General features: G+C 40.5%; 1 protein-coding gene across 1 annotated transcript in view; it reads right to left on the minus strand.

Annotated features, from left to right (window-relative positions):
* Positions 1–25,574, minus strand: part of LOC111151043 (discoidin domain receptor tyrosine kinase 2) — a 120,170-nt gene that overhangs the window by 15,135 nt on the left and 79,461 nt on the right. The window contains exons 3-8 of the mRNA XM_022508764.1: positions 13,201–13,303; positions 11,532–11,763; positions 11,076–11,223; positions 10,592–10,697; positions 6,537–6,720; positions 2,737–2,980 (exon numbers count right to left, since the gene is read on the minus strand). Coding sequence (XP_022364472.1) covers positions 2,737–2,980; positions 6,537–6,720; positions 10,592–10,697; positions 11,076–11,223; positions 11,532–11,763; positions 13,201–13,303 — 1,017 coding nt within the window. The remainder of the gene's footprint in view (positions 1–2,736; positions 2,981–6,536; positions 6,721–10,591; positions 10,698–11,075; positions 11,224–11,531; positions 11,764–13,200; positions 13,304–25,574) is intronic.

The raw sequence follows: 25,574 nt of genomic DNA on the forward strand, positions 1-25,574 counted from the left end.
CCTTATAGGTAGATTATTGATACTGGAGTGTCCTTTACTGTGATGTTCTAAAACTAGACCTCCCAAAATGTATTTGCTATATTGACATTGGCAACTCATTTTACCCTTTGATTTGTGTAACTAAGGAGGTCAAGAATTAGAATATGCATTTCCCTTTAAGAGGCATGTTCTCCATAAGTCCTAGTTTTTCTTCTTCTTAGAACTAAATTATGCAGATTGGGAGGTAGCTTACATCTACATGTAATTTTCTGTGTTGGGTCCTCAGGCTCCAGTGGAAATGAACATTATCATGGCATCAGATTTAAAACTCAAGGGGTCCAAGGAGTCAAAAACTGTAGTCCATAGTGGCAATTGGATATAACGAGGTAAGTATACTAATTACTCTGCCAAGGGAATAGGATCCCCGAGGCTGGATGAGAATCTGTGGTCTTCTAGTTAAGACAATGTAATGACACTGATTTTGAACATCTAAATCTCTGATCTTAATACATACTCCATATAAAATAATCAATCCATTTATTCTTAAATTAAATCTTTATAACAGAAGACACTGAGGCACCAAACATGTTTTTCTAAACAGATGTTCTATTTCCTTGTCAGGACATCTTATGAGCAAACCATATTGAAATTCTCTTCTTTTAGAAATTAAATCAAGGACGCCTGGGTGGCTCAGTCAGTTAAGCATATGACTCTTGGTTTCAGCTCAGGTCATAACCTCAGGGTCAGGGATCGAGCCCCATGTTGGGCTCCACACTGAGCATGGAGTCTGCTTGTTCCCTACCCTCTGCTCATCTTCCTCTCTCTCTCATAAATAAATAAACAAATACATAAATAAAAATTAAAAAAATAAAAGTTAAATTGGAAACATGGGGTCTTCTGCTTTATCTTTATACTAGTCTCTTTTGCCTTTTTTTTCCACCTATACTTTTGCCCAGGTCCAGTGCAAGGCTCACTCTTTTGATTGTTAAAAAGCCACTCTCCACTGACCTCTTTCTTGATCACTTATTATTGGTATCACTTTGAGCATCTTTCTAAAAATCATTGTGTGGGTTTTGCACCCCATCTATACTGCAGTGGTATAGACAATGCCCTAAATGCCTTTTAACTTTTCGGCACTCAGTATAATCCTTACTGCCCAATTTGTGGTCTCTAAGCACCATTCTCCACTAAAAGGAACCCCGACTTCTTAAGGAAATGGTTGGCTTCATATCTGGAACACAAACGTTCAAAAAGAACTTGGGTAATTTTGTTCTTCCAGAAAATAAAATATTCATCAAAGGCTTATAGGATAAGATCCAAAGAACACAGAGCCAGCTTAAAGGTGTGTGTTCTGACCAAATGTAAGACAGTGTGAACACCAGAAAGAATTAATAATTGCAACTGATTAAACATATGGAATTTATTTTTTTAAAAAAGCAATGAGTCCATAATGATACTAAAAAGCAAAACAAGTATGAAAAACAAACACACCAAAAACCTCACTAGACATTACTGAAGGTTGCTAGGGCATCAACTCTGAAAATTGATGAAGAGAAAAAATTTAATCATGTATCCTGCTCTTCCGATGTGAACTGTATCTCAGAGTAAGCAAGTGCATGAGGAACAGTTCTACTAGTCAGAAGAAATTCAGCCGATAAATGCAGAAGGAATGCAAGAACTAGAAAATCACTATTTAGCAAGCCCTAATAAAATAAATAACTCAAGCAGTTGTCACCAGTTTGTGGTGATAACCTGAGCCCAGAAATCAATCTTAGCATCACAAAAGGTGAGAGGATATAACACTACATCCCCACGATGAGGTTCAATAGCATTATCTATGATGATGTTCAAAGGATACAGCTAAATTAAATATGTTAAAAAATTTTTTAAAAGGACACAGCATTATCTATGAAATTCTTTACAAAAATAAGTATTGAACTTGAATCAAGTTAGCATGTAGATATAACTGCCCAGCTACAAGTGTGACAGAAGATACAAGCTCTAGAAAATGACATCACAAAAAGCAATCAGCCAAACCAGAACAGATTGGTTTTTTTTAAAAGACTATTTTATATTAAAAGAGACATTTAGGAATATAATAAAGGAAATCCCCCAAGAGGGCCTTATTTGGATCTGAATTTGATCAAGCCAACTCTCTGGATATTAGATAATCAGGGATACTTGAACATGGACAGCCTATTAGATAATATTAAGGAATTAATTATTAATAAATGTTGTTAGATTTTATATTGCTTTATGCTTGCAAGGCATGATGCTTATGAAGAAGATGTTATTTTCTTAGATGTAGTCTCAAATTTTTAGTAATAAACTCAAATAATATCTCAAATTTGCTTAAAATACTATAGTGAAAATGGAGAAATAATGAAAGACAGTCACAACATCAGTGGTTGGAAGGCTGAGAGTGGTTGGTAAGGCTCATTGTTCTCTACTTTTGTGTATATTTGGAAATTTTCATTTAAATATTTTAATAGTGTGCTTCCCCTTAACTGGCTTAATTTATACAGTTTTAACTCATTGTGCTCTCATGTTTTCATCCTTTAATTTACATGCCTTTTAAATAAATATGTGAGAGCCCAGTAAATATTCTAGTCATGTAGATTTCTCTATCTACCAGTGAGAAGCCACTGTGCAATCCTCTTCCTCAGACACCCACCCACTGAGCAGCTCCAGGGTTCACCTGCCTCCTTCACCACGCTACCCCACTCCCACCTCCACAGGAGGCCCCCAGCTCCCAACCTGATTGGAAGGTGATCTCACTGAACATCATCCAGGTATCAGCAAAATGGTATTGGCACTTGATGGCGCTGGCCATGCGGTGGTGGAGGGGCACTGTGACGAACCGAGCACTGGGGTTGACGTCATCCAGGACAAGGGGGAAGGACACAGCGTTCGGTTCCCACTCGTTGGCCTCTGAGCGGAAGTAACACTGCACCTCCTTAAAAATCTTCACACCTTTGGCAAACATGTTGTTGCAGTGGACCTGGCAGAGAAGGAGGCATGTGAGGGACAGGCTGACACCAACAAGTGGTGCAGGGACACAGGGCAACCTAACCTGGTAAAATCCTCCATCTGCCCATTTCTCTGAGCTCCGCTCTTGGTGACTAGCTCTGCAGTCTCTCGGACTTGCCCTTCCACCCTCTTCACAGCAGCTGTGAGACATTGGTCTGGCACCCTAAAAATGGTGTGGCTTCCCCAGTCACCTCTCTGCAACTGTGTGCTCCCAGCCACCTCATTTCCTGTCACCTCACCTGTTAAATGAGGGTCAGACCAGCATCTTCTCAGGGGCCTTCCTTGCCCTTAACACTCCCAAGTATCTAACCCTCCCTAACACTTACTGGCTGTTCACTCAGAAACAAACTGTTCTGAACTGAGGTAAGGGGACACCCTCCATCTTCCTTCCTCCCAGGTACATTCTAAACCAGTCCACTCCTTCCAACAGGTTTAATTGAGAAACCTGAAATAATACACATTCCAAAAATGATTTCATCTTTCTCTTTAAAAAGCTCATGTCAAGGGCCGCGTATTAGCATTTTTCAGCCAGAGACACAAGACTTAATAAGCTGTCTTGATGAAGTTCAGTTTAGGTAATGCCATTCTGATGAGGACATGGGATCTTCCTCAGGGATATTTTCTGAGATGAGAAAAGAAGGTCTTACAGAAAGTAGCTTGCATTCTCTTCCCCGCTGCCCTAACACATTCACCAGGATATTTGTATGGCTTGTAAAAGGGTCATAAGAAACAAAGATCCCACAACAGTTCCTCTGGAGCACCTTTGTGTGCTCAACATCCTTCAGAAATGGAATGTGCATATTTGTAACTAGGTCAGGTCCCTCGTGGTTGTTCACTGACATTTCCTCTGGCTCAGCTGTACGTGGAAAATGGAGCTGTGCTGGTCTCAAGCCCCTGAATTAAAAGACTTCATAGGCTGGAAATGTCTCATTGCCATTCTGGGAAGATATTTGCTATTTGCATTTTAATGTCTTGCTTAGGCCCTGCATTGTAAGCCTTCGACTGTCTTTGATACCCTCCTCTGTGTTCTAGAGAGCAACTACAGGACTACTGTTCAGAATTTATGTTTAGCTAAAGAAACAGCAGCAATGATTGTAGAAATGTTATGATCAAAGAAATGAGCAGAGATACTCTGAAAGAATAGAATAAAATCACCTACTCTGACTCTCTATTTCTAATGAGCTAGTGCTCAGGTAGGTATGACCTGCCCATGGCCAGTCAACAACAGAATGGAGTCTAGAACCCTAGACTCCTGGTCCAGTGCCCTCACCAATACCACGCCACCCAGAAATGGAACAAGTCACCTTGACTTCTCCATTTGGATTTTCCTGTAAATATTTTAACGATGAAAACATCTGTTAGTATCTTCCTTGGGATGAATTAGCTGTTCCAGTTTACTGAGCACAAGTCAATGGAGCAAGGCTAAGAAAAAAAAATCTAAAAAAATACCATCTACAGCTTCAATAGATTTTTCAGATTTTTTTGCAATCTGCAAAGTGTTGGATAAGTAGCCTGTGGGGGAGGTAATAATCTCTCCTACAGATGTTTTGGGAATTCTCCTGGAATGCAAATAAATAGTATAGAATTCATTCCCCTGTGGACTTAACACATTTATTTAATAAATACAATACATTTTAAAAGGACAGTAATATATTTCAATAGAATATTTTGACTAGATTTAAGGGGCAGGGGGAACGACAGTAATTTGCCTAGAAAGCAATAACTACTTTCTAGAAGATGTTAGCGACCTGTAAGTTATTTTTAATATTTTATTTGTCTCAGAAAAATTAAAATACACTAGAGGCTTGTTTGGCCTCGAGAGGACGGACTCTAAGATGGAGAAGATTCTGGTACCTGGTTACCGCAGAATACGCTTTTGAATAATTCTGACCTGTGATAAACTAATTAGACAGAGCTACAGGGGACTCAGGGAGATCAAGGTCTATTGACTAAATATTAAAACTTTGTGGAGAGTTTAAAATACATTTTATTATTTGTGAGACTAAAAATTACCCCGATGGTATATTTGTGTGAATTGATACATTTGTTCATAGGTGCATGTGGGTATCTCACTATTCAGCAATAGAAATAAATTTTCCCTGGAGCTAGATATTTGGCACTATGCGAATTCCCCTCCCCCCTCCAGAAAACCCTCTGAAGGATAAGTGCTAGACACACAACTGCACACACTTACATTCTTAAAACTGCCAAGAAGCCATCCTTGAACAATCTAAGGGCAGATGGGCCTGTGTTGATCCTTCTGTCCTCAACCTAAATGTTTGCTCATTTAACTAATAGCTATTAATCCAATTAGGAGATATTATCACATTAACATATGAGGGTAATATAACAGACACGGATTTCCTCTTTGACTCCAAGTTTGTGCCAAGAATAACAGATTTTAAAGATAACAAAGATTTCCTTCTTCTGGGTCCTCATCTCATCCTACGTATCTCCGTTTGCAAATAAATGGTGCCTTCCCCCCACTGAATGGCAAATCATCCCAAGAGGATTTAGACAGAGGCAGCATCACCAATCTGTTGGCCATTAATATTCTGTACCCATCTATGAAAAGGGAAAATAACAGATGAACAGGAGTCCATGTGTGAGGTCAAATTCACGTGCCCACTCTCTTGGGCCTCATTCTGGTGTCCTCTCATGCTCCTCAATAAACCAGTAAGAGTTATACGTGGACCACAAAAACTTCAGGGGTCTGTCTCCCTTACACTCAATAAAAGGACTTTCCACTGTTAAGCCCCAGTTTTCCTCAAGCTTAGAGTTCTGGTTGGAGGAGCATGAAATCTGGTAGGACAACCAGACAGAAGATATGCTGTTGCAAGAGATAAGGAAACAAAGAACTCTGGAAACAGAAGAGTGTAGAGCCTCCTGTCATGACTTCTCAGTGACCACGGAATAGAAGAAAAAGGATAGGTGTGGAAAGTGATTTCAAAGACAAGATACAAAATACTCAATTCTTCCACTGAGAATTAGAGTGGCAATGAGCCATCCTTACTGATAAAAGCATGTCCCTCAGGAGCATTGGGCAGGGTCATAAAATGATTTCCATGGGTTCTATTTACTTTTGCTTTTGTGAGCCCCTCCCTCCATAAAAAATTAAAATTGTATTTTGAAATTCTGTCGTTAAAACAGATGAAAATTATGTTTGACCCTAAAAGCTCTTTTTTTCCCCCTGACATTAAAAGAAGTTAAAATATTTCCATAGGCCTTCAAAGTATTGTGGGCTCTAGATGCTGGATCCACTGTGCCTAATGGTATGTAGACGTTGATGTTGGAACAATAACAGAAAACATTGAGAAATAGTGACCTAGTCTAACCCCCTTATTTACAAATGAAGCAAGAAGCCCAGAGATGAAGTGATTTGGAAATGCATGTAGCTCATTAGTGGCAAAATAACAATTTGAATCCAGTTCTGCCGACACCACCCAAGGTTCTTTCTAGCATGCCTTTTCACTACACCATTATCTTGGCTTCTTTGCACACATTCCACCACACCTAACACCACTGACCTTCATGGTCGTGAAATTCCTGATTCGGTCAAATTCAAACATGATCTCGATGTAACCACTGGGAGCGCTTTCATTCCTCCAGCCCACGTAGTCATAGCCCGGCCACACGTGGTATTCGTGGGTCTGAGTGAAGTCATCCAGGCCAGATACCCCATCTGTCAGCTGGCCCAACCCTTCAGTCATGCTGCTCAGGCCAGGGGAAGAAAAGGGAAAGGGAGAGAGGAACCTGGAATTAATTGCACATTCACGAAGAGCTTTTATACCCAGCTTCTTCACCCCAGGTTTTGTAATATTATCTTTTGTAATGATTATCTTGAAGGTTGAAGAATTATGAAAAATCCAGCATATTTTATAGCATTGATGCATTTATCCTGCATCAATGGAGAACAAAGAATTTCATATAAATGAATTTTACAAAATACTTAATGCTTACTGCTTTAGTAGCCAAGCTTTTAAATAATATTTTATCATTTTATAAGAAAAGCTTTCTATAATCTATTGCATCCTTACCTATTCTTGTAGACTGAATGTAATGTTTTTATATACTAACTCAGTATTATCAAATGCACTTGATTAATTAATCCATTAACAAGTAAATGAATGAATGGATGGATGGATGCATAGAATGAACACTACAGTAGGTAGTAGCACTTGACCATCACTCAGTAAATAGTCCCAGAGCTTGTTGGAAATTTTTCTGACTCTCCTTTGACTGTATATTGTCATTTTTCAGTGAATCAATTCCACAGAAGCCAGTCATGCCCTCTTCTACCCCACATCCAACATTCCAATTTGATGTCAAACTAAAGGGGGGAAAAAGTCATCAATGCCAAACTTAAATACTAATTTATATGTAATTTTAATTAAATTGGTAGGATACAGATTCATAGAATAGAACACATGAATTACATGAGGGTTTCAGGCATTGGATTTAGTCTTGTTTTCTAGATTGGCATGCTTTCCACTTCTGATTGTAAGGCTCTTCTTGATTGGTATGTGGGATGATTGTGTATTTATGTTAATTTGGCTATTATTTTTAGCTTTCTATTTCTATTTGGCCTTCTTTTTATGGAGAGGCAGAGCAAGAACTCATCCACTGGGACTTCACTCTCTTCATGCTCTGCATTGTAAGCTCAAATGAAAGGTCAGGAGTCTCTCAAATGAAGAGATTGGGATACTCACCCTCAAGCAATAATACATGTGCCCCTTGAGTTTATGTAAAAGTTGTGGATTCACAAAAGAAAAATTGAGTGATTATGCCAGCCTTACAGATATACTTTTAAATTTATTTATTCATTGAAAAATGTTGGGCAAATTATAAAATTTGACTGGCCTTATCCACAGTGACCAGAGCCTGGATCTCCCTTCCAAGGATTTGCCATCTTTTTCTTCTCTCTACAGATCAGAAGGCTAGGAGAACATAAGTTTACTTGCAATAAATATATTTCCCATTGTCCCCATAATAATAAATCCCCATGAAACTTAAGAAAAGCAACACAAATGAAAAATTAATTTCTTTTAGTCAAAATTAAATCAAATGGGGATGGGTAAGGAAAGAAACTTTCCTGGTTTACTTCATATCCTTTAGATTGTTAGAATTCCTACAACAAGCATGTATTACTTCTGTAATTTTTTTAGTTAAAAAAAAGGTAACTTTTACTATTAAAACTATCTATTCCCGAGATTCTGAATCAGGTAGCTTACACCTCATCACCCAGGCACACTCCATAGAGATAACCTCACTATCTCAGTTAACAAGTGGAAAGTGATTGTGTTGAAATCGCTGCAGTTTCTCTTCACCTTTCCTGTTAATAGTGCCTTATTTATCCATTTGAATGTCCTGCCATTCCCTTAAATTTATATCCCAAACTAAATCCATCACTACCCCTTTCTAAACTAAATCTTTCACCTAAGTTTCCCATTTCTGCCCATTATATTCTTTCATACTCAGTGGCTCAGTGAAAGTGCCTGGAACACCATATGTACCAGAGTATGACTGTTGATGAATAAATGCCAACCCAAGGTTTCATCTACCTCTTTTCCTCACCCAACTGTCTCACACTTAAACCCAGTCAGATTGCAAATGGTCCCTATGTGAATGTCTCCTACTCCCATTCCCAGAGTCACCATTTTGGCCTTGGTCCTTCATTGTTTTCATTGGACAGAGTTCACAATTAGAAAATGTCCCCCATCACCTCCTCTTTTGACTCAAATCTAACCTTTGTGAGCTGCTTGATTAATCTGTTTAAAGCACAGTTCCAATCTTGTCCTTCTCCAGCTTTAAAAATCTTCAATGACTTGTCCTGTCGATGGTTATATTTATGAAGAAAAAAACAACTCCCCCTCCTCCTCTTCTTCCTGGCCCTGACATTCAAGTTCCTCCAAAATACGACATCATCTGCCCAATCATGCTTCTCATCTACTATTTTGCTACGTAAGTATCGCTGATGGTTAACTAAATGATTGATCTTTGGCAGACATTTCCCTAAACTTTAAGTGTGATTCTTTTGTTGTTATGCTATGCACTCTGCCTCAAGTGCCATTTCAAGATTCTTTACCAGTGAAAGTTCTACCCATCCTTTGGGGCCCACTTTAGTTTCAGCTATTCCATCATATCTTTGCTGGTTTTCCAAATCAGATAAAATTTACATGTATTTAGCACTTTACCTTTAAAAAATGCTTTTCTTATACATTTTTATAACTTGAGGAAATGGAAATAACTTTCATGACATGAATCCAGGTGTTTTCACTCCCGGTGCTGTGCTTTCCTGCCCTAGTCCCCATTCCTAATTGGGAGCTTCTTTAAGGTAGGATCCAGGACTTCCTTATATTTTTGAATACCTACCAAGTCTGGCCAAATTCGTTGGAGGTAGCAAGAATGGATTAGCAAAGATTTATTAATCTAAAATGAATTCAATTGATCTCAATTTCCTCTATACCTTGAGTAAATGTCAGTTGGGGAGTGGCTAAATGAAATGATGCCCATACAGTTTGAGTGAACAGAAAACAACAGTGACTAAGCAGATGGAAAGGAAGTAGCTGGAAATCAAATACTGGGTGAGTCAGGTCTTCACTGAGGGGATGGTAGTTGCCGGGGCGCTGCTGGGGGTGGGGGTAGGCAGGGGGTCAGGAGTTTATTCTTCACACCTAAAACAATGGATGTCCTGTAATCCCTCACTCCCCTTCCGGAGACTAATTTCTTCCTCTCTCAACCATTAGAAACCTCCATCCTCTAGTCTGGACTTAATCTCTCTTCCAGGTGCAATCTTTGCAGACAAAGACCAAGCTAAGAGAGAGAAAAGTGTCAAAGTGGACTAGAAGAAGAATGGCAAGATTCAGAGTGAAGTGATATAGGAGGAACATCTCTCATCCAACCCTATTACTGTGTCCAACTCCTCCACCATGGCCCTCCATAGGCCCATTTCAGGACTACACTGGCCCTCTTTGCTGCTCCCAGCTCGAGCTTCTGCTACAGTCAGACCATTTCTGTCCTCAGCCTTGTTCCCTTTCCTTTGCACTTTTCTGCCCACCTCCTCTGCTCTAAATCATATCATCCTAGAAACTCTCCTTGTCTATCATAAGCCTTACGAGTCTCCTTTTCATGACTTCCAAAGCATTTCCATTTATGGGGTACAGTCTTCCTGAACTTCTTGACCTGTCCAATTAGTATACTTATAACTTCAGTTCTTCTGGTATTTCATCTCTATAAGTAGGCCATTATTTGTGTCAGACCATATGTCCTGTTTTAAGGGCATATATGTGTGTGTGTGTGTGTGTGTGTATCTACCATACTTAGAAATATACCACAATTTCAGTTCTCACTTTGTGTAATTTATTGTTTCCCCTGTCTTCCCAAACTAGGACTTCAGTTCCTTGCAAATAAAGAGTCCCTATTTTACTTCATCTAAATTATCTCACAATGCTCAATACAGGGTCTAAATAAACACCAGTTGGTTGACCAGTTGATTAATTATTAATCCGAAACCATAATGAAATGCTATTCTCTTCTAGTGGCCACTTTTCCATTCTGATGACCAAAGTTTCCCAGAATTTACCTGTACCCAACAGCTCCATCATAGACAGAATCATTGAGGTAAATGATGGAGCCTCCAGGGAGTACGAACTGCTGTCCCGCCGGAGCACTGTAAGACACCAAGCCATCTGCCAAGGAAACAGGTGTGTCAGTGCCTTAGGAAGGAGAGGCACCCACTGCTTAGACCAACTATCCCAGGGAGCTACACAAGACTTCAGGGGTGAAATCTTGTTCAATATGTCTGCACAGACAATATTGGGCACAAAGGGAGCACTGCCAAGGAGCACTCCTTAGTGGCAGTCAGTGAAATGACTCAGATTGTATCATTTAATGTATAGAGCACCACATGTTGGTGAAGGAGCAATGTCCTTTCTTGGCTCGAGCCTAGAGGAATCACTTCACTCCAGAGATGACTAATCCCATACCTTTCTGACTTGTTTGCCTTTATTTTCCAGGGGTTGGGGGTTTTAATAAGATCTATAAGCTCTCTCTCTCTGGAAACCTACCTAGCCAGACACAGCCATAGAGCTCCACCCGCATGCACACGTTCATGGAGTGGTCAGTGACTGGAATGAAGCGGACAAATCTAGCCACGATGGGTGGCTCCAAGTCCTTTAGGAAAATGTCATAGGGGTTACTATTCCCATCCAGCACCTGAGGAAAGAGAAGAGAAAGGGGGGAAAGATGCTATGAGGTTATGCTGACTCTACCTCATCAACCCTTTCAGGGACCCTCTCTTTTGAACTGAAGGAGCAGAATGTATCCTTTCAGTTTTCTCAGCAACCTTGATATTCCTCCTGGTCCTCCCACCTTGCCCTCCCTCATCCTCGGTCCCACATGGATAAGGGCATGCCAGGTCTGTGTGTGCACATACCTACAAGACAGCCTGTGTACTTCCTCTTCTAGCCTAAGTCAAAATATGGTCCTGGACATCTCAGGGTCTGGATGTCTCTTCTTCCTACCTGTTTCCCATGCCGGTTCCGCCAAGAGATCCAGCGAGTGCCATCCCGACTGTAATTGATCTTGTACATGGGGGCAAATTCAATGCCATGGCCCCCAGCATGGCGCCCTTGGGTCCCCACCAGAGTAATAAAGTGCAGGGTGTGCAAGTCAATCTGTAGGAACTCCTTCAGGTCATCGGGTTCCACTGGAATCTCAGGGCACCAGGCTCCATCCCCTTCTTCTGAGTCCAGCCTTGAGACACAGGGTTGGGGAGACAAAGAGAAACCATGAAACCAGAGTTGTTTACCAATCCACAGCAAGCAGCTGCCCTGTCCTGAGGGGAGAGAAAAGGCTGCAACCCCTCTTTAAAAAGATTCTTCGGGTCTCCCCTTAAGTCTGACTGCCACGACCTGTGGTCAGTCCCCTGGCCCTAGGGCACTATGAAACTGAGAAAGACACTTACCACCAGGGCCTAGAGGCCTTCAGATCAGATTTAGTCTTTATTTCTCATCCTGATTTAAAGACCTGAAGGGAAATGAAACCCTTTCTACCCTATACTCCCCCATGAGTCATTTTACCACCCCCTTCCACTTTCAGTCCCAGCATAACAAGGGTGGCCACTCCTTGCCTGGATATCAAGTTATAGGAAGGAGGAGGGAGGGATCATAAGATCCCCAGTGTGGGTTATGTAATGCAGTGGAATTTTAACCAATGGGATGGGCATGGCAGCCCAGCACAAAGCCATGGGAACCCATGATGAGAGTGAGGGGCAGGAGTGTGTCAGGGGAGCAGTAAATAATCTGCTTTCATTTTATTACCTCCAAGCTGAGCTACCAGTGAACAAAATTGTGAAATCAGTATAAGGTTTATTTTGGGAGCCTCTTACCACTTTTCCTCTTCCCTAAAATGTCCCTTTTCTCACAGATGTCACCTACTCATCACTGTTTTCTTCCAACCCCACCAACCATCATTCTCATCTTTCACATACTAAGAAATTATGGGGAAGGTTTATTGAGGTTGCTTTTCTTATGGGTGATTCCATTTTAACAGAAATCAACACTTTACACCAAAAGAATTAGATTCCAGGAGGAGGAGGATTATGCCCTAACAAGCAGACTAGTTTTTGACAAGGGAGTTCATTGCTTTAGAGGACCCCTGCTATTAGGCCACTAGGAACCCACCATACTCTTTATGGATGAGGATGGCCCTTCTATAAGGTATCCTTAAGAGAAGGGAAGAATTTATTGGAGGCCTCATCATATGCTGAAAGCCTTGATGTTTTGCACTGTGAGTGATGTTTCACAGACACCCACTGAGAGGAGGACTGAGTCTCCTAGCTCCCAGTGTCCTATCTCATCTGCATCTTCCCCTACCTACCACTGTCACCAGCTTCCTGCAGTTGCTCACAGTGAGAAGGTGAGTAAAGCAAATCCACTGCATATCAATGAACCCATCTGTTGTGGGTAGTGTCGTGCAAGGCCCTGTGACTGGGATGGGGTTGCCAGACCAGCACATGGCGCCCAGCCCTGAATTCTCTTTCTGAAAACATACAGAACAGGACAGGCCCACTTGATGTTCTTCCCTCACTCCTCCCAGGTCCCATTAAATACCACCCTCCTTCCCCAGTCCCTTGAGTCAGAAAATGTACCCAACTCAGGATTTAGGCTTTCTTGGGGTATCCATCCTCACCTTCCATATTTGGCAGCTGTGGATTCTGACCACTGACTGGAAGCTGTGATGTCCTCATCTGGAATGTGGCCTCCTGACATGCCCAGAGGATAGCGGCATATGGCTAGACCAAGCGAAACCAAAGAAAAAAAGAAAGGAGATATTTTTGTTCTCATTTCTGAAGATCCCCCACCCCTTTTAGGAATAACGTAATTGATTACTGGACAGGGAAACAGGGGGCTTAAATTTTTCAAAGCCTTTATATGACCCCAGTTTGATTACCCTGACTCTCTCAGCCTTTTCTTCCTGACCCTGCCTCCAAACTTATTAGCATCCAATCCCTTGAGCACTGACCTTCAGCCACACCTATCTTTTGGTCCAAAATCTGACAAGTAATGTAACATAATTCAGTGTGCTGATTTATCCTTTTATTTGGTAATAAGCCCATGCCCCCCCCCATTTCCCTATTAGAAGATGTGCACTTCTAACCAGTTTCCCAACTGTGCTGAATCATCTTCACAGTCACCAGGTACCACTTGTGATCCAAAACATTCTTTTTTCTAGGTAGCTGATTGCACAAAATTATGGTGCGAAGCCAACAAACTCTCCTATGAAGGGACTGAACACACAGCTTTGGCCCTCATCAGCACCATGTTTTGGCCTCTGGCTAAAAATAATAACCTCTGGAGAGAGACTTCTACCTTCAGCCAAGACAGAGTAACAGGAACCAGACTTACTCTCCTGGGTGAAACAACCAAAAAAATGGACAAAGTATACAAAAGACTGGGTTTCAATACAACGACATCCCTGAGAGACCAGGGACAAAGAAGATGAGTCCTACATGGCACCAGCTTACTGCTGTGACAGAGTCAGGTTGCAGCACAGTGAGTGAGAACTCAGGCACAGTCTACAGGATTCCCCAAATCAAGGAGACAAAGAGGAGAGTCTGGAGAGGCCACAGGGATCTAGGGCTGCTAGGGAAATACAGGATTCCTAGCTAAACTTAAATTTCAGATAAATAACGAATCATTTTTAGTGTAAATATGTATGATGCAATTTTAAAATAGCAGGCATGTAAAGAAGCAGAAAAATAGAACTTTTAATGAGAAAAAATCAATCAACTGAAACTGATTCAGAACTTATATAGAAGTTAGAATTTAAGAAGAAGACTATTCAAACAGTTATAACTATATTGTAAATGTCCAAAAATACAAGGTCAGCCACTGTGGGAAACAGTTTGGAGGTTCCTCAAAAAATATAAAAAAAGAATTACCATATGATCCACTACTGGGTATTTACCGAAAGAATACACAAATGCTAATTTGAAGAGATACATGCATACGTATATTTATTGCAGCATTACTTATAATAGACAAGATATGAAAGCAGCCAAAGTGCCCAACAACAGATGAATGGATAAGGAAGAAGTGGTACACACACACACACACACACACACACGGAATATTGGTCAGTCATGAAAGAATAAGATCTTGCCACTTGCAGCAACATGGATGGACCTACAGTGTATAGTGCTAAGTGAAATAAGTCAGGGAAAAGGCAAATACCATATGATTTCACTCACATGTGGAGTTTAAGAAACAAAACAAATGAACAAACAACAAAAAGAGAGAAAGAAAGAAAGAAACAAAAAACCCCAGTCTCTTAAATACAGAGAACAAAGTGGTGGTTGCCAGAGGGAAGGTACATGGTGAAGATGGGTGAAACAGATAAAGAGGATCAAGAGTACAGTTAATCTTGAGAACTGAGAAATGTCAAACTATTTGATCATTATATTGCACACCTAAAACTAATATAATATTGTATGTTAATTATACTTGAATAAAAATAATAACAAAAAATAAAAATATAAGGAAAGCTATAGGTGATATAGAAAGGATATAAACCAAATTTCTAGAGAAGAAACTTGACTGTGTGAGAAAAGACACTGGATAACATGAAAGGAAGATCACACATTAAAGAAAAGATTGGTGAACTTAAAGACAGAAATAGAAATTATCCAAAATGAAACAATGACAGAAATCAATCAAATAATCATTCAAGCAACAAAAAAACAGAACATTAGTAACTTATGGAACAATTTCAAATATCCTCATACACATGTAAATGGACCCCTTAAAGTAGAGGAGAGAGGAAAACAAAGTATTTGAATAAAACATAGTGGAAATTTTTTTCAAGTTTGATGAAAGTGTAAACCCAAGATGCTCAATGACCTGAAGCATGAGAAACATGAAGAAAATTACACTAGAGTACATCATAATCCAACTGCTTAAAACAGGTGATAAGGAGAAAAGTTTTTAAGCAGCCAGAGTAAAAGAACACGTTATGAAAAGAGGACCAAAGATAAAAATGACAGCAAATGTCCCACTGGAAACAGTAATTATATAGTAAACATATAAGATGGGTTTTCATGTTATTTACATCTCTTTAAGTGGTAATTGACTATTTAAACAGAAACAGTAACAATATACTGTGGGGTTTACAATATATAAAAAAATAAATTGCATGAAAACATAGCATAGGGCTGAAAAGGGAAAAATGGAAGTTATCCTGTTGGAAGATTTTTATACTATATGAAGGGATATAATATCACTTAAAGATAGACTTTATTTAATTAAAGATGTATATGACAAATCCTAAAGCAAGCATAAAATAGCATTTTCTTTTTTTTTTTTTAAGATTTTTATTTATTTGACCGAGTGAGGGAGAGTGCATAAGCAGGGAGAGCAGCAGGCAGAGGGAAAAAGAGAAGCAGGCTCCCTGCTGAGCATGAAGCCTGATGTGGGGCTCAATCCCAGGATCCCCAGATTATGGCCTGAGCCAAATGCAGATGCTTAACCAAGTGAGCCACCCAGGTGCTCCTAAAATAATGTTTTCAAAAAATTTATAGCTAATAAGTCAACAAGAGATAAAATGGAATAAAAAAATACAATTCATTGAAAAGAAAGCAGAAAACCACAGACAAGTTACAAGTAAAAGGATGAAAAAGATATACCATAAAAATTTTATTTAAAAAAAAAAGCTTGAGTGGTTATATTAATACCAGACATAGCAAATTTTAACAGAAAAAATAAAGATGGTATTTCACAATGATAATGGTGTTAGTTCAAGAACACATGACAGTCCTAAATATGCACATAACAGAACTTCACAACAAATGAAGCAAGAAAAAAAAAAGACTGCAGGGAAAATTGAACAAAACCACAATTATATATGGAGATTTCAATACTTACATCTCAATAATTGGAAAATAAGTGAACAGAAAAATCAGAAGGATATTGAATATTGGAACAACATTATCCACTAGTTTTATATAACTGACATTTATAGAACTCTACCCAATAACAGAGTATACATTCTTTTAAAGTTCATATGCGACATTTACCAAGATAGACCATATTCTGAATCATAAAACAAGCTGCAATAAATTTAAATATTCAAGTCATACAAAGTATGTTCTCTGTCACAAAGTAATTACTATTTAGAAAAATAAATAATGGAAAGGTATCTGAAAAATCCCCAAATTTTGCAAACTAAATAAAACTCTTCTGAATATGCCATGGGTCAAATGAGAAACCAAAAGGGAAACTAGAAAGTATTCTGTACTATAAGATAAAGAAAATATAACATAACAAAATATGTGGATACCACTTGAGAAGTACTTATGGGGAAAATTACCATAGTAAAAGCCTATATTAGAAAGGAAGAAAGATCTTGAAACTATGACCTCAGTTTTCACCTTTAAAAACTAGAAAAAGTAGAACAAAAAAAAATACAAAGTAATTACAAAAAGAAAATAATAGATATATTAGTACAAATCAATGAAATAGAAAACAGAAAAATTCCTTAAAACCAAAAGTTGGTTCTTTGACAAGATTTAAAAAGAAAAAGCAAAAAAGAATCTCAAGCCAGACTGATTGGGAAAGAAAAAAGAATACACTACAAATATCCGGAATGTGAGAAGTTACCGAGGAACAGATACTACAGATGTTAAAAATATACAGTTAAAACTGTAAGCAGTTTTATGCCAACAATTTCAACAACTTAGATAAAATAGTCAAATTTCTTGAAAATCCAAACTACCAGGGCCCCTGGGTGGCTCAGTGGGTTAAGGCCTCTGCCTTCGGCTCAGGTCATGATCCCAGGGTCCTGAGATCAAGCCCCGCGTCGGTCTCTCTGCTCAGCAGGGAGCCTGCTTCCCTTCCCCTCTCTCTGCCTGCCTCTCTGCCTACTTGTGATCTCTGTCTGTCAAATAAATAAATAAAATCTTAAAAAAAAAAAAAAAAAGAAAATACAAACTACCAAAGCTCACTTATAAGGAAATAGATAACCGGAATATCCCTGTATGTTCTAAAAAAATTAAATATATGGTCAATAACCTTCCTACCAAAAAACCCTCCAGGACAAGATGACTTTACTGTTGAATTCTATCGAATATTTCAGAAAGAAAAAAATAGCAAGCACTAACAAACTCTTCCAGAAAATCAGAGAGGATATTTCCTCATTCATTCTATGAAATCAGCATTACTCTAATATAAAAACCAAACAGAAACATTATAAGAAAACTATAGATTAATAACCGTCATCAACATAGATGCAAAAACTCTAAACAAACTTTTAGTAAATTAAATCAAAAATATATAGAAAGGATAATACATCATGATGAAGTGGAGTTTATTCTAGGAATGCAAGGTTGGTTTGACATTCACAAATCATTCAGTGAAATTCATCACAAACCTAAAAAGTGAAACTGTAGCATCACTTCAATAGATACAGAAAAAGCATTTGATAAAATCAAACATCCTTTCCTTATAAACATTCTCAGAAAACTAGAAATAGAAAGGAACTCCTCAGGGTACCTGGATGGCTCAGTTGTTAGGCATCTGAGTCTTGATTTTGGCTCAGGTCATGAGCTCAGGGTCGTGAGATCCAGCCCCGAGTCAGGCTCCATGCTAAGTATGGAGTTTTCTTAAGGCTCTCTCTCTCGGGGTGCCTGGGTGGCTCAGTGGGCTAAGCCACTGCCTTCGGCTCAGGTCATGATCTCAGGGTCCTGGAATTGAGCCCCACATTGCTCAGCGGGGAGCCTGTGTCCCCCTCTTTCTCTGCCTTCCTTTTGCTTACTTGTGATCTCTCTCTCTATCAAATAAATAAATAAAAATTTTTAAAAAAGAGTCTCTCTCTCTCTCTCTCTCCCTCTGACCCGACTCCCCTGTTGTGTTTTGCCTTGCTTGCTCTTTAAAAAAAAAAAAGAAAAGAAAGGAACTTCCTCAATACAAACACGTGTAACAGATTATAAAAACCCATATGCCAAAAAAATTGAACAACTTAGAAAAAAAAATAGAGCAACTTAGAAGAAATGGATAAATTCCTAGAAAGAGGTTAACTACCAAAACTAAAGTAGGAAGAAATAGAAAATTTGAACAGACCAATTACCAGCAATGAAGTCGAATCCGTACAAAAGATGGTTTCAGAGGAAAATTCTACCAAACATTTAAAGAAGAGTTAATACCTATTCTTCTTAAACTATTTCAAAAAACACAAGAGGAAGGAATCATCCTGACACCAAAACTGGATAAGGACACCACAAAAAAAGAGAACTACAGACCAATATTTCTCATGAATATACTCTCTCATGAACATAGATGCAAAATCCCCTACAAAATATTAGCAAATGTAATCCAACAATATACTTTTAAAAATCTTTTTTTTTTAATTATACACTACAATCATATGGGATTTATTCCCAGGATGCAAGCGTGGTTCAATATCTACAAAACAATCAACATGCTATATTGCATCAATAAGAGAAAGGATAAAAACCATCTGATCATTTCAACAGATGCAGAAAGAGCATTTGACAATGTACAACATCTGTGATGTCATTTGATACTCTCAGAAACAGTATGATGAAGCAAAACCATATACAGCTGCTTTGGCAAGAGTCATGACCATCTACCCACTGGAAACACCTCTAGGGTTCCTGTCCACTGCATTTTCCAAGTCAAATTTGAGTCAAGGGAGGAACGTGGGATCTAGTATCATTTTGTTTATTCTGGTCAGATGTATAATTTCTCCATCTGAGGTGACAGGTTCTACAAATAATAATTATGCCTGAATCTCAAGTATAATTCTGGGCTGTTCAGGAATGAAGCATCAAATTCTCAAATTCTAAACCCTCTGGAATGTGAAATTGAAGGGAGGAGTAACGATGAGGAAATATTGATACAGGACACCAGTGAGGCCAAAATTACCAGTGAGTGAGGTCAATGAACATCTCAGAAATCACTCACAGGGTGTGCCCTCTCTTGTGGTCCGTCCCTCCATGCCGTGAAGGCCATACCCTGACTCAAGGCCTATGCTAAGTGTTTTAACCCTGGTGTTTAGTGCCGCTCAGTATTAGTGACTTAATGGCAAGGAGAAGCTTCTGGACACCTTTATCCCACACGCCATGTGATCCAGTCCAGTTTGCCAGAACACTCACATTGGCATTTGGGACACAAGCCAGCTACTAATAAACTAGACCTTTGCTTTCCCTTTGTTATTGTTTTCTATGTGTATATTTCCCTCAAGGACCTTCTGGGGAGGAAGCCTGGCTAGCCAAGGCAGGCAACCCCTGCTCCTTTGGCTATCATTCATGTCCTGGTGCCCCCAATTGCTATCTTGACTCCTAAAATACAGCTATTCACAGTTTTCAAAGTGATGTCCCATTATTTCTACCTATTGACCCCTACAATCACCCTACATGGTAGACAGGGTCTGTGTTATTATTCTCAGATTATACACGAGGAAACAAACCAGTTAAAGTCCCACAGCTATTAAGCAGTCCAAATCCAAAATGAGTCCCAAAGTACTAGACAGTCCTCCTCTGCTTTTTTTTTAATTTTTATTTTTTAAATTTCTTTTCAGTGTACCAGAATTCATTGTTTATGCACCACATCCAGTGCTCCATGCAATACATGCCCTCCATAATACCCACCACCAGGCTCATCCAACCTCCCACCCCCGGCCCCTTCAAAACCCTCAGATTGTTTTTCAGAGTCCATAGTCTCTCATGGTTCATCTCCTGCTCTGCTTTAACCACAGCTGCAACGCGATGCAGGCTGTTTCTCCCAACATGTCAAGCCGAGGCAGAGTCTTGCAGATTAGTAAGAGAGTTTGTCTCTGGCACCTTCCCTCCTTTCTGAAACCAAAGCTTTGTTCATGAATCCAGTCCCATCTCCATCCCCAGCATGACATTCTGCATGTTTGCTTATTGCTTTTCGAGTCCATGCAGTCTTTGAGTTCCTATTTTCATTCATTCACTCACTCATTCATTCATTCCTTCAGTGATTTTTTTGGACCACTATGGGAATATAGCCATAAACAAAACAAGTGCCTTGTGTCAGGGTTTTCATTCTAGTGTAGGGAAACAGACAACAGGCAAATGTAAGATGAGAGAAGATGGTAAGGGCTGTGAAGAAAAACAAGTGTGGAAAGGAAATAAGTGCTCTTTCCTGTAAAGAAATAAGGAAGGCCTCTCAGATGAGGTGACTTTGAGCAGAGGCCTGAGGGGAGGAAGACAGTGAGCCCAGTGACTCTTAGAAGGGACAGTCACTGGAAAAGGGGCAGGAAAACAAGAAAAAGTCTTCTTGGTTTTTTCAGATCAGCACAGAGGTCCCACACCCGGGACGGACAGACTAGCTTAAATTATTATCCAGACTGTCCCATTGCCCTGAAACAAACTTGGACAAAACTAAACCAAATGGTTTTGGGAAAGAAGAGTACCAATTTTGGTTAAATTCTCCTTCCTCCCATTTCCAACATTTTTTAATATCTGTTTTGTAGCCTTAGGTACATAGTATTTTGTCATATAATTATTTATGTGAAAGTCTGATCTCCCCCGCAGATGGCAAACTTCTTGGAGGGAAAAAGGGGGAACAGGAGGCTAATATCTTCTTCAATTTTATTTCTCAGTGCACATCTGGGGAGACAAAAGGTGTTCATAATATTGATTGAAAAAAGAGATAGATATGGATTATGAGGAAGGATAAAATTGAGTAAAATATGTCTCCCTGCAAACCTTACCCCCCCCAGACTATTCCATTTCAAACAACTCCATTCTGCCAATTACTTGAGCCAAAAATCTTGAGGCCAACCTTGACTTTTTTCATACTCCATATCCACCCCATCAGCTGATGAGAAATCCTGTTAGCCACCCTAAAAAGTTCCCATAGCCCATTTACTTCCCACTTAACACTGCTACCATTCTAGGTCAATCCACTATCTCCTATCACCAGGAATAGAACAATAATCCCCCCACCCCGCCCCCCACAGCCAGACTTCCTTTTCTCCACCTTGCCTAATGTATCTGTGAAAATGTAAGTCAGACCATGTAAGTATTCAGCTCATCACCCTGAACTGATATTCAAAATGCCATGTGTGGTCTCCAGAAACCCACAGAGTTGGTCTTCAGCTGTCCTGGACCCCCGTCCAGCACACCCACTACCGCCATCCAGCCACTCTAGCTTCCTTGCTGTTCCTCAAACACACTAAGTATGCTTCTCTTTCCGGCATCAAAGTATTTAATTTAGTGATGGGAATAATCTGTGCAGGTTGAGGAAAGAGAAGTAAAAGACTGCATTTCCAATTATTTTTCACATGTTAACATATCTGAAATCAGAATGCATCTTACAAGCAAATGGTGAATCAGAGCTCAACTGTCTGGGTTTTTTTTTCTTAGAGTTACACAAAATAGTGAGACATGGTACAGTCAGGAGTGTCTTACATTTGATGAAGTACAGTAATAATAGCATCCATTTAAAAGCATTCATGGGGGATGGGGGGGTAACTGGGGGATGGGTATCAAGGAGGACACACAATGTAAAGAGCACTGGGTGTTATAGAAGACTGATGAATCACTGGCCTCTACCTCTGAAACCAATAATACCTTATATGTTAATTAACTGAATTTAAATAAAATAAGATAAAATAAAAGCATTTGTCAAGTGTCAGACAATGTGGTATTTTCTCACTTATTACTTCATGTTTCTCACCAATCACCCAGCTATCAGTAAGAGTTTAAACAATGGCCCAAGGGTTTGCCTGTGTGGCACAGTTGGTTAAGAGACCAACTTTTAGTTTCAGCTCAGGTCGTGTTCTCAAGGTCATGAGATCAAGCCCCACTTAGGGCTCTGTGCTGAGCATAGAGTCTGCTTGGAATTCTCTCTCCCTCTTCCTTGCTCCTCCTGCTTATGCTCCCTCCCTCTCTCTCTCTCTCAAAATAAATAAATAAATCTTTTAAAAAACCTGCCCAAGGCCATTCATTGAGTAGATACTAAGTCACTTTTAGAATCTGACTCTAAAGACTGCCCTCTCGGCTATACAACCTCTGAAAATAAAGAGATTTCAAATCCACTCCAGCATCTGAGCAAAGTTCACATCTTTTCTGGGCCTCAGTTTTTTCATGTGAAAAGCAAGGGCTGCATCAGATGTTCTCCAAGGCAGGGGTTCCCAAAAGCCGGTCCATGGACCAACTGCTCGCTCTAGACTTGTTTGGGAAGGTTGTAGAACATCTGGTAAGAGCCCCGTCTTAGAGACTTCAGGACATCTGAAACTGCCCAGGAACCTGCAGATCTACAAAACTTCCCAGGTGATCCCGCTGTGTGTTCAGGCTAAGGAATCACTACTCCCAAGTCCCTTCCAGCCTGGACACATGGTGACACTCTGGGGTCACTCCAAAGTCCAGAGACATCCACATTCACAGTCCCACTGGGCTCTCATTCCTGACTCTCATGCATCTCCAGTCCCTGGGCCACAAGTGTAGTGAGAACTTCTGTTTCTCGGAACATCTAAAGTAAACCAGAAATGGGGAAAGAGGGTCGCATGGGGTGAGTCATGATATTGTTGCAAATAACTTCTCCACCAAGTACTGCTTATCCTGGGAACAGCAACCAGGGAGTTTTAACAGAGCTGCTCGCAGCTGAGCCGTTGTTACGAAACGTGTGGATGCTTCCTGGGCGCAGGAATCCTGTCTATTTTGTGTTGTAACTATGTAGGTACTTTCCATAGTTAACAAAGAAAGGAAGAGAAAGAGGGAGAGAGATCCCACCTAGGATACTCTGTTTGATGTCAGAGGTGCACCACTTCCCCCGCCCTCCCCCTCCTCCCCCCACCCCTGTCCCAAGGCTCTTTGCTCCTTTATCTATGACTGTGTTCGGGCCTATCCTCCAAGTTGCTCAGGGACCAGCAGCCTCACCCCAACCTGGGAATTTGCTACAAATGCAAAGCCTCATTCCCCACCCCAGCCTAACAGAATCACCCTGAGGGGGAGCCCAAACAACTGCACGGTCACCAGCCCTCCAGGGACTCTGACACAGCCCCAGTTTCAAAGCTGGAAGGACTGGGGTACAAAAGGAGACTTTAGTTCTCCACATGAAAAAAAAAAAAAAAAAAAAACAACCACAATTCTAACTCTGTCGGTGTGCCCCTATTTCTCATCCCCTCCATGCCTTCCCTCACCCAAGCACAGGTAGACAGCAGTGGCAACGCCAGGACAAAAACTGGCAGGTCTCCCCGAGACCCCGCACATCTGGGGACCAGGACAGGAAGGACAGACAGCACATTTATTTCTGCGAGGAGGTAGCCGAGGAGTGAGAAGTAAACCTGTCCTTTGGGAGTCTGCCGTCAGGTCTATTAGTAAATCCCACAACTCTTACTTCCTTCAAATTTCGGGAGTCCAGCTGTTTGTCTCCTCACAGCTGAACCTCTCTCATGCCATCTAGCTCTTCTTCCCAGTTCCTCTGCCAGCTCTTGTCCACATGGCAGCCCATGAGAGCTTCCTAAAACCTTATTCTGACAAGAACCTTCTAACAGCCTTTGGGACTTCCTGGGACTGTGTGGCCCATGAGGTCTGCGGGATTGGACCTCTGCCTACCTCCCCAGCCTCACGCTGGTCTCTCCCCACATCTCCACTCTCTAGATCCCAGCACAATGGTCTCACCCCTACTTCATAAATGCACGAAGTACCTTCCGACCTCAAGGTCTCTCTGTGTGTCCCGTTTCCTTTATCTGGAATGTTCTTCCCCTCCCCTCCCTTACCTGTTGACTCCCTCTCATCCTCCAGCTCTCAGGGAATTCCTCTGAGCCCTTGGGGAAAGTAAATACTCTTATAATGCACTGGTTCCCTTCTTAGTGTTCCTCACACTTGTAATACAAATACTTATTTGGTTAGTTTGGTTCTCTCCACCAAACAGTTAAGTGGCATATGGCCAGGGAGGCTGTCTTTCTTTCTCTCTCTTGTTTCCCTAATTTTTAGTAGGGTGTCTGGCATTAACTGAGGGCTCGGTAAATATCTGCTTAAAAAAAAGCAATAAAGGAGGAGTTTTCTGCTGTTCATAATTATGGGGCTTAAAAACAGAGACCTGGGAGATCAGACAAGGGTAGCCTTGACCAGTGATCTTTAACCAGCCAGTAGACATATAAGACTTCCTTGTTATTTGGGGTCATTACGTATCTATGGCAACCCATCTTTTCGTTCATGTATTAATTTAGTGAATGTATGCATTTAGTGTAAATTTATTTAATGTTCACGAATTTACTGAATTTACTGAACAAGTAAGTTCCTGCTTATTGTCAAATTGTCCATTTGCCCACAGCTTTTATCAGTTGGTACTATTTCAGACAGTATGACAGAACTGTGGAAAAACGCTAAAATATGACAGGGGTGGGGCGCCTGGGTGGCTCAGTGGGTTAAAGCCTCTGCCTTCGGCTCAGGTCATGATTCCAGGATCCTGGGATCAAGCCCCACATCGGGCTCTCTGCTCGGCAGAGAGCCTGCTTCCTCCTCTCTCTCTCTCTCTCTCTCTCTCTCTCTCTCTGCTTCTCTGCCTATTTGTGATCTCTGTCTGTCAAAATAAATCAATAAAATCTTTAAAAATAAAATAAAATAAAATAAAATATGACAGGGGTTTAACAGAGATGGTCAGTGTGTTCTTTGAGGTAATCCTCACCAGATATTTTCTAGTTCCCTAGTGCCTGTTTACCTCCTTATTGAAGCTGTAAGCAATTTTGAGAATAGTAACCAGGTCAGACTCTTCCTTTTCCTCCTCAGCAACTGCCAGCACATGGTGCCCATTAGATGTTCAATACACATTTGGCAAATAAATAGGTAAGCAAAAAGGTAGAGGGATGGAGAGATGGGTGGATGGATGGATGGGTGAATGGATGGGTGGGTGGGTGGATGGATGGATGGATGGATGGGTGGATGGATGGATGGGTGCATGGATGGATGGATGGGTGGATGGATGGGTGGATGGATGGATGGATGGATGGATGGATGGATGGATGAGTGGATGGATGGATGGATGGATGGATGGGTGGGTGGATGGGCAGATGGATGG

Source organism: Enhydra lutris, unplaced genomic scaffold (genome assembly GCF_002288905.1).
Source record: "Enhydra lutris kenyoni isolate GAN:26980312 unplaced genomic scaffold, ASM228890v2 scaffoldscaffold25, whole genome shotgun sequence".
Classification (NCBI taxonomy): Eukaryota; Metazoa; Chordata; class Mammalia; order Carnivora; family Mustelidae; genus Enhydra; species Enhydra lutris.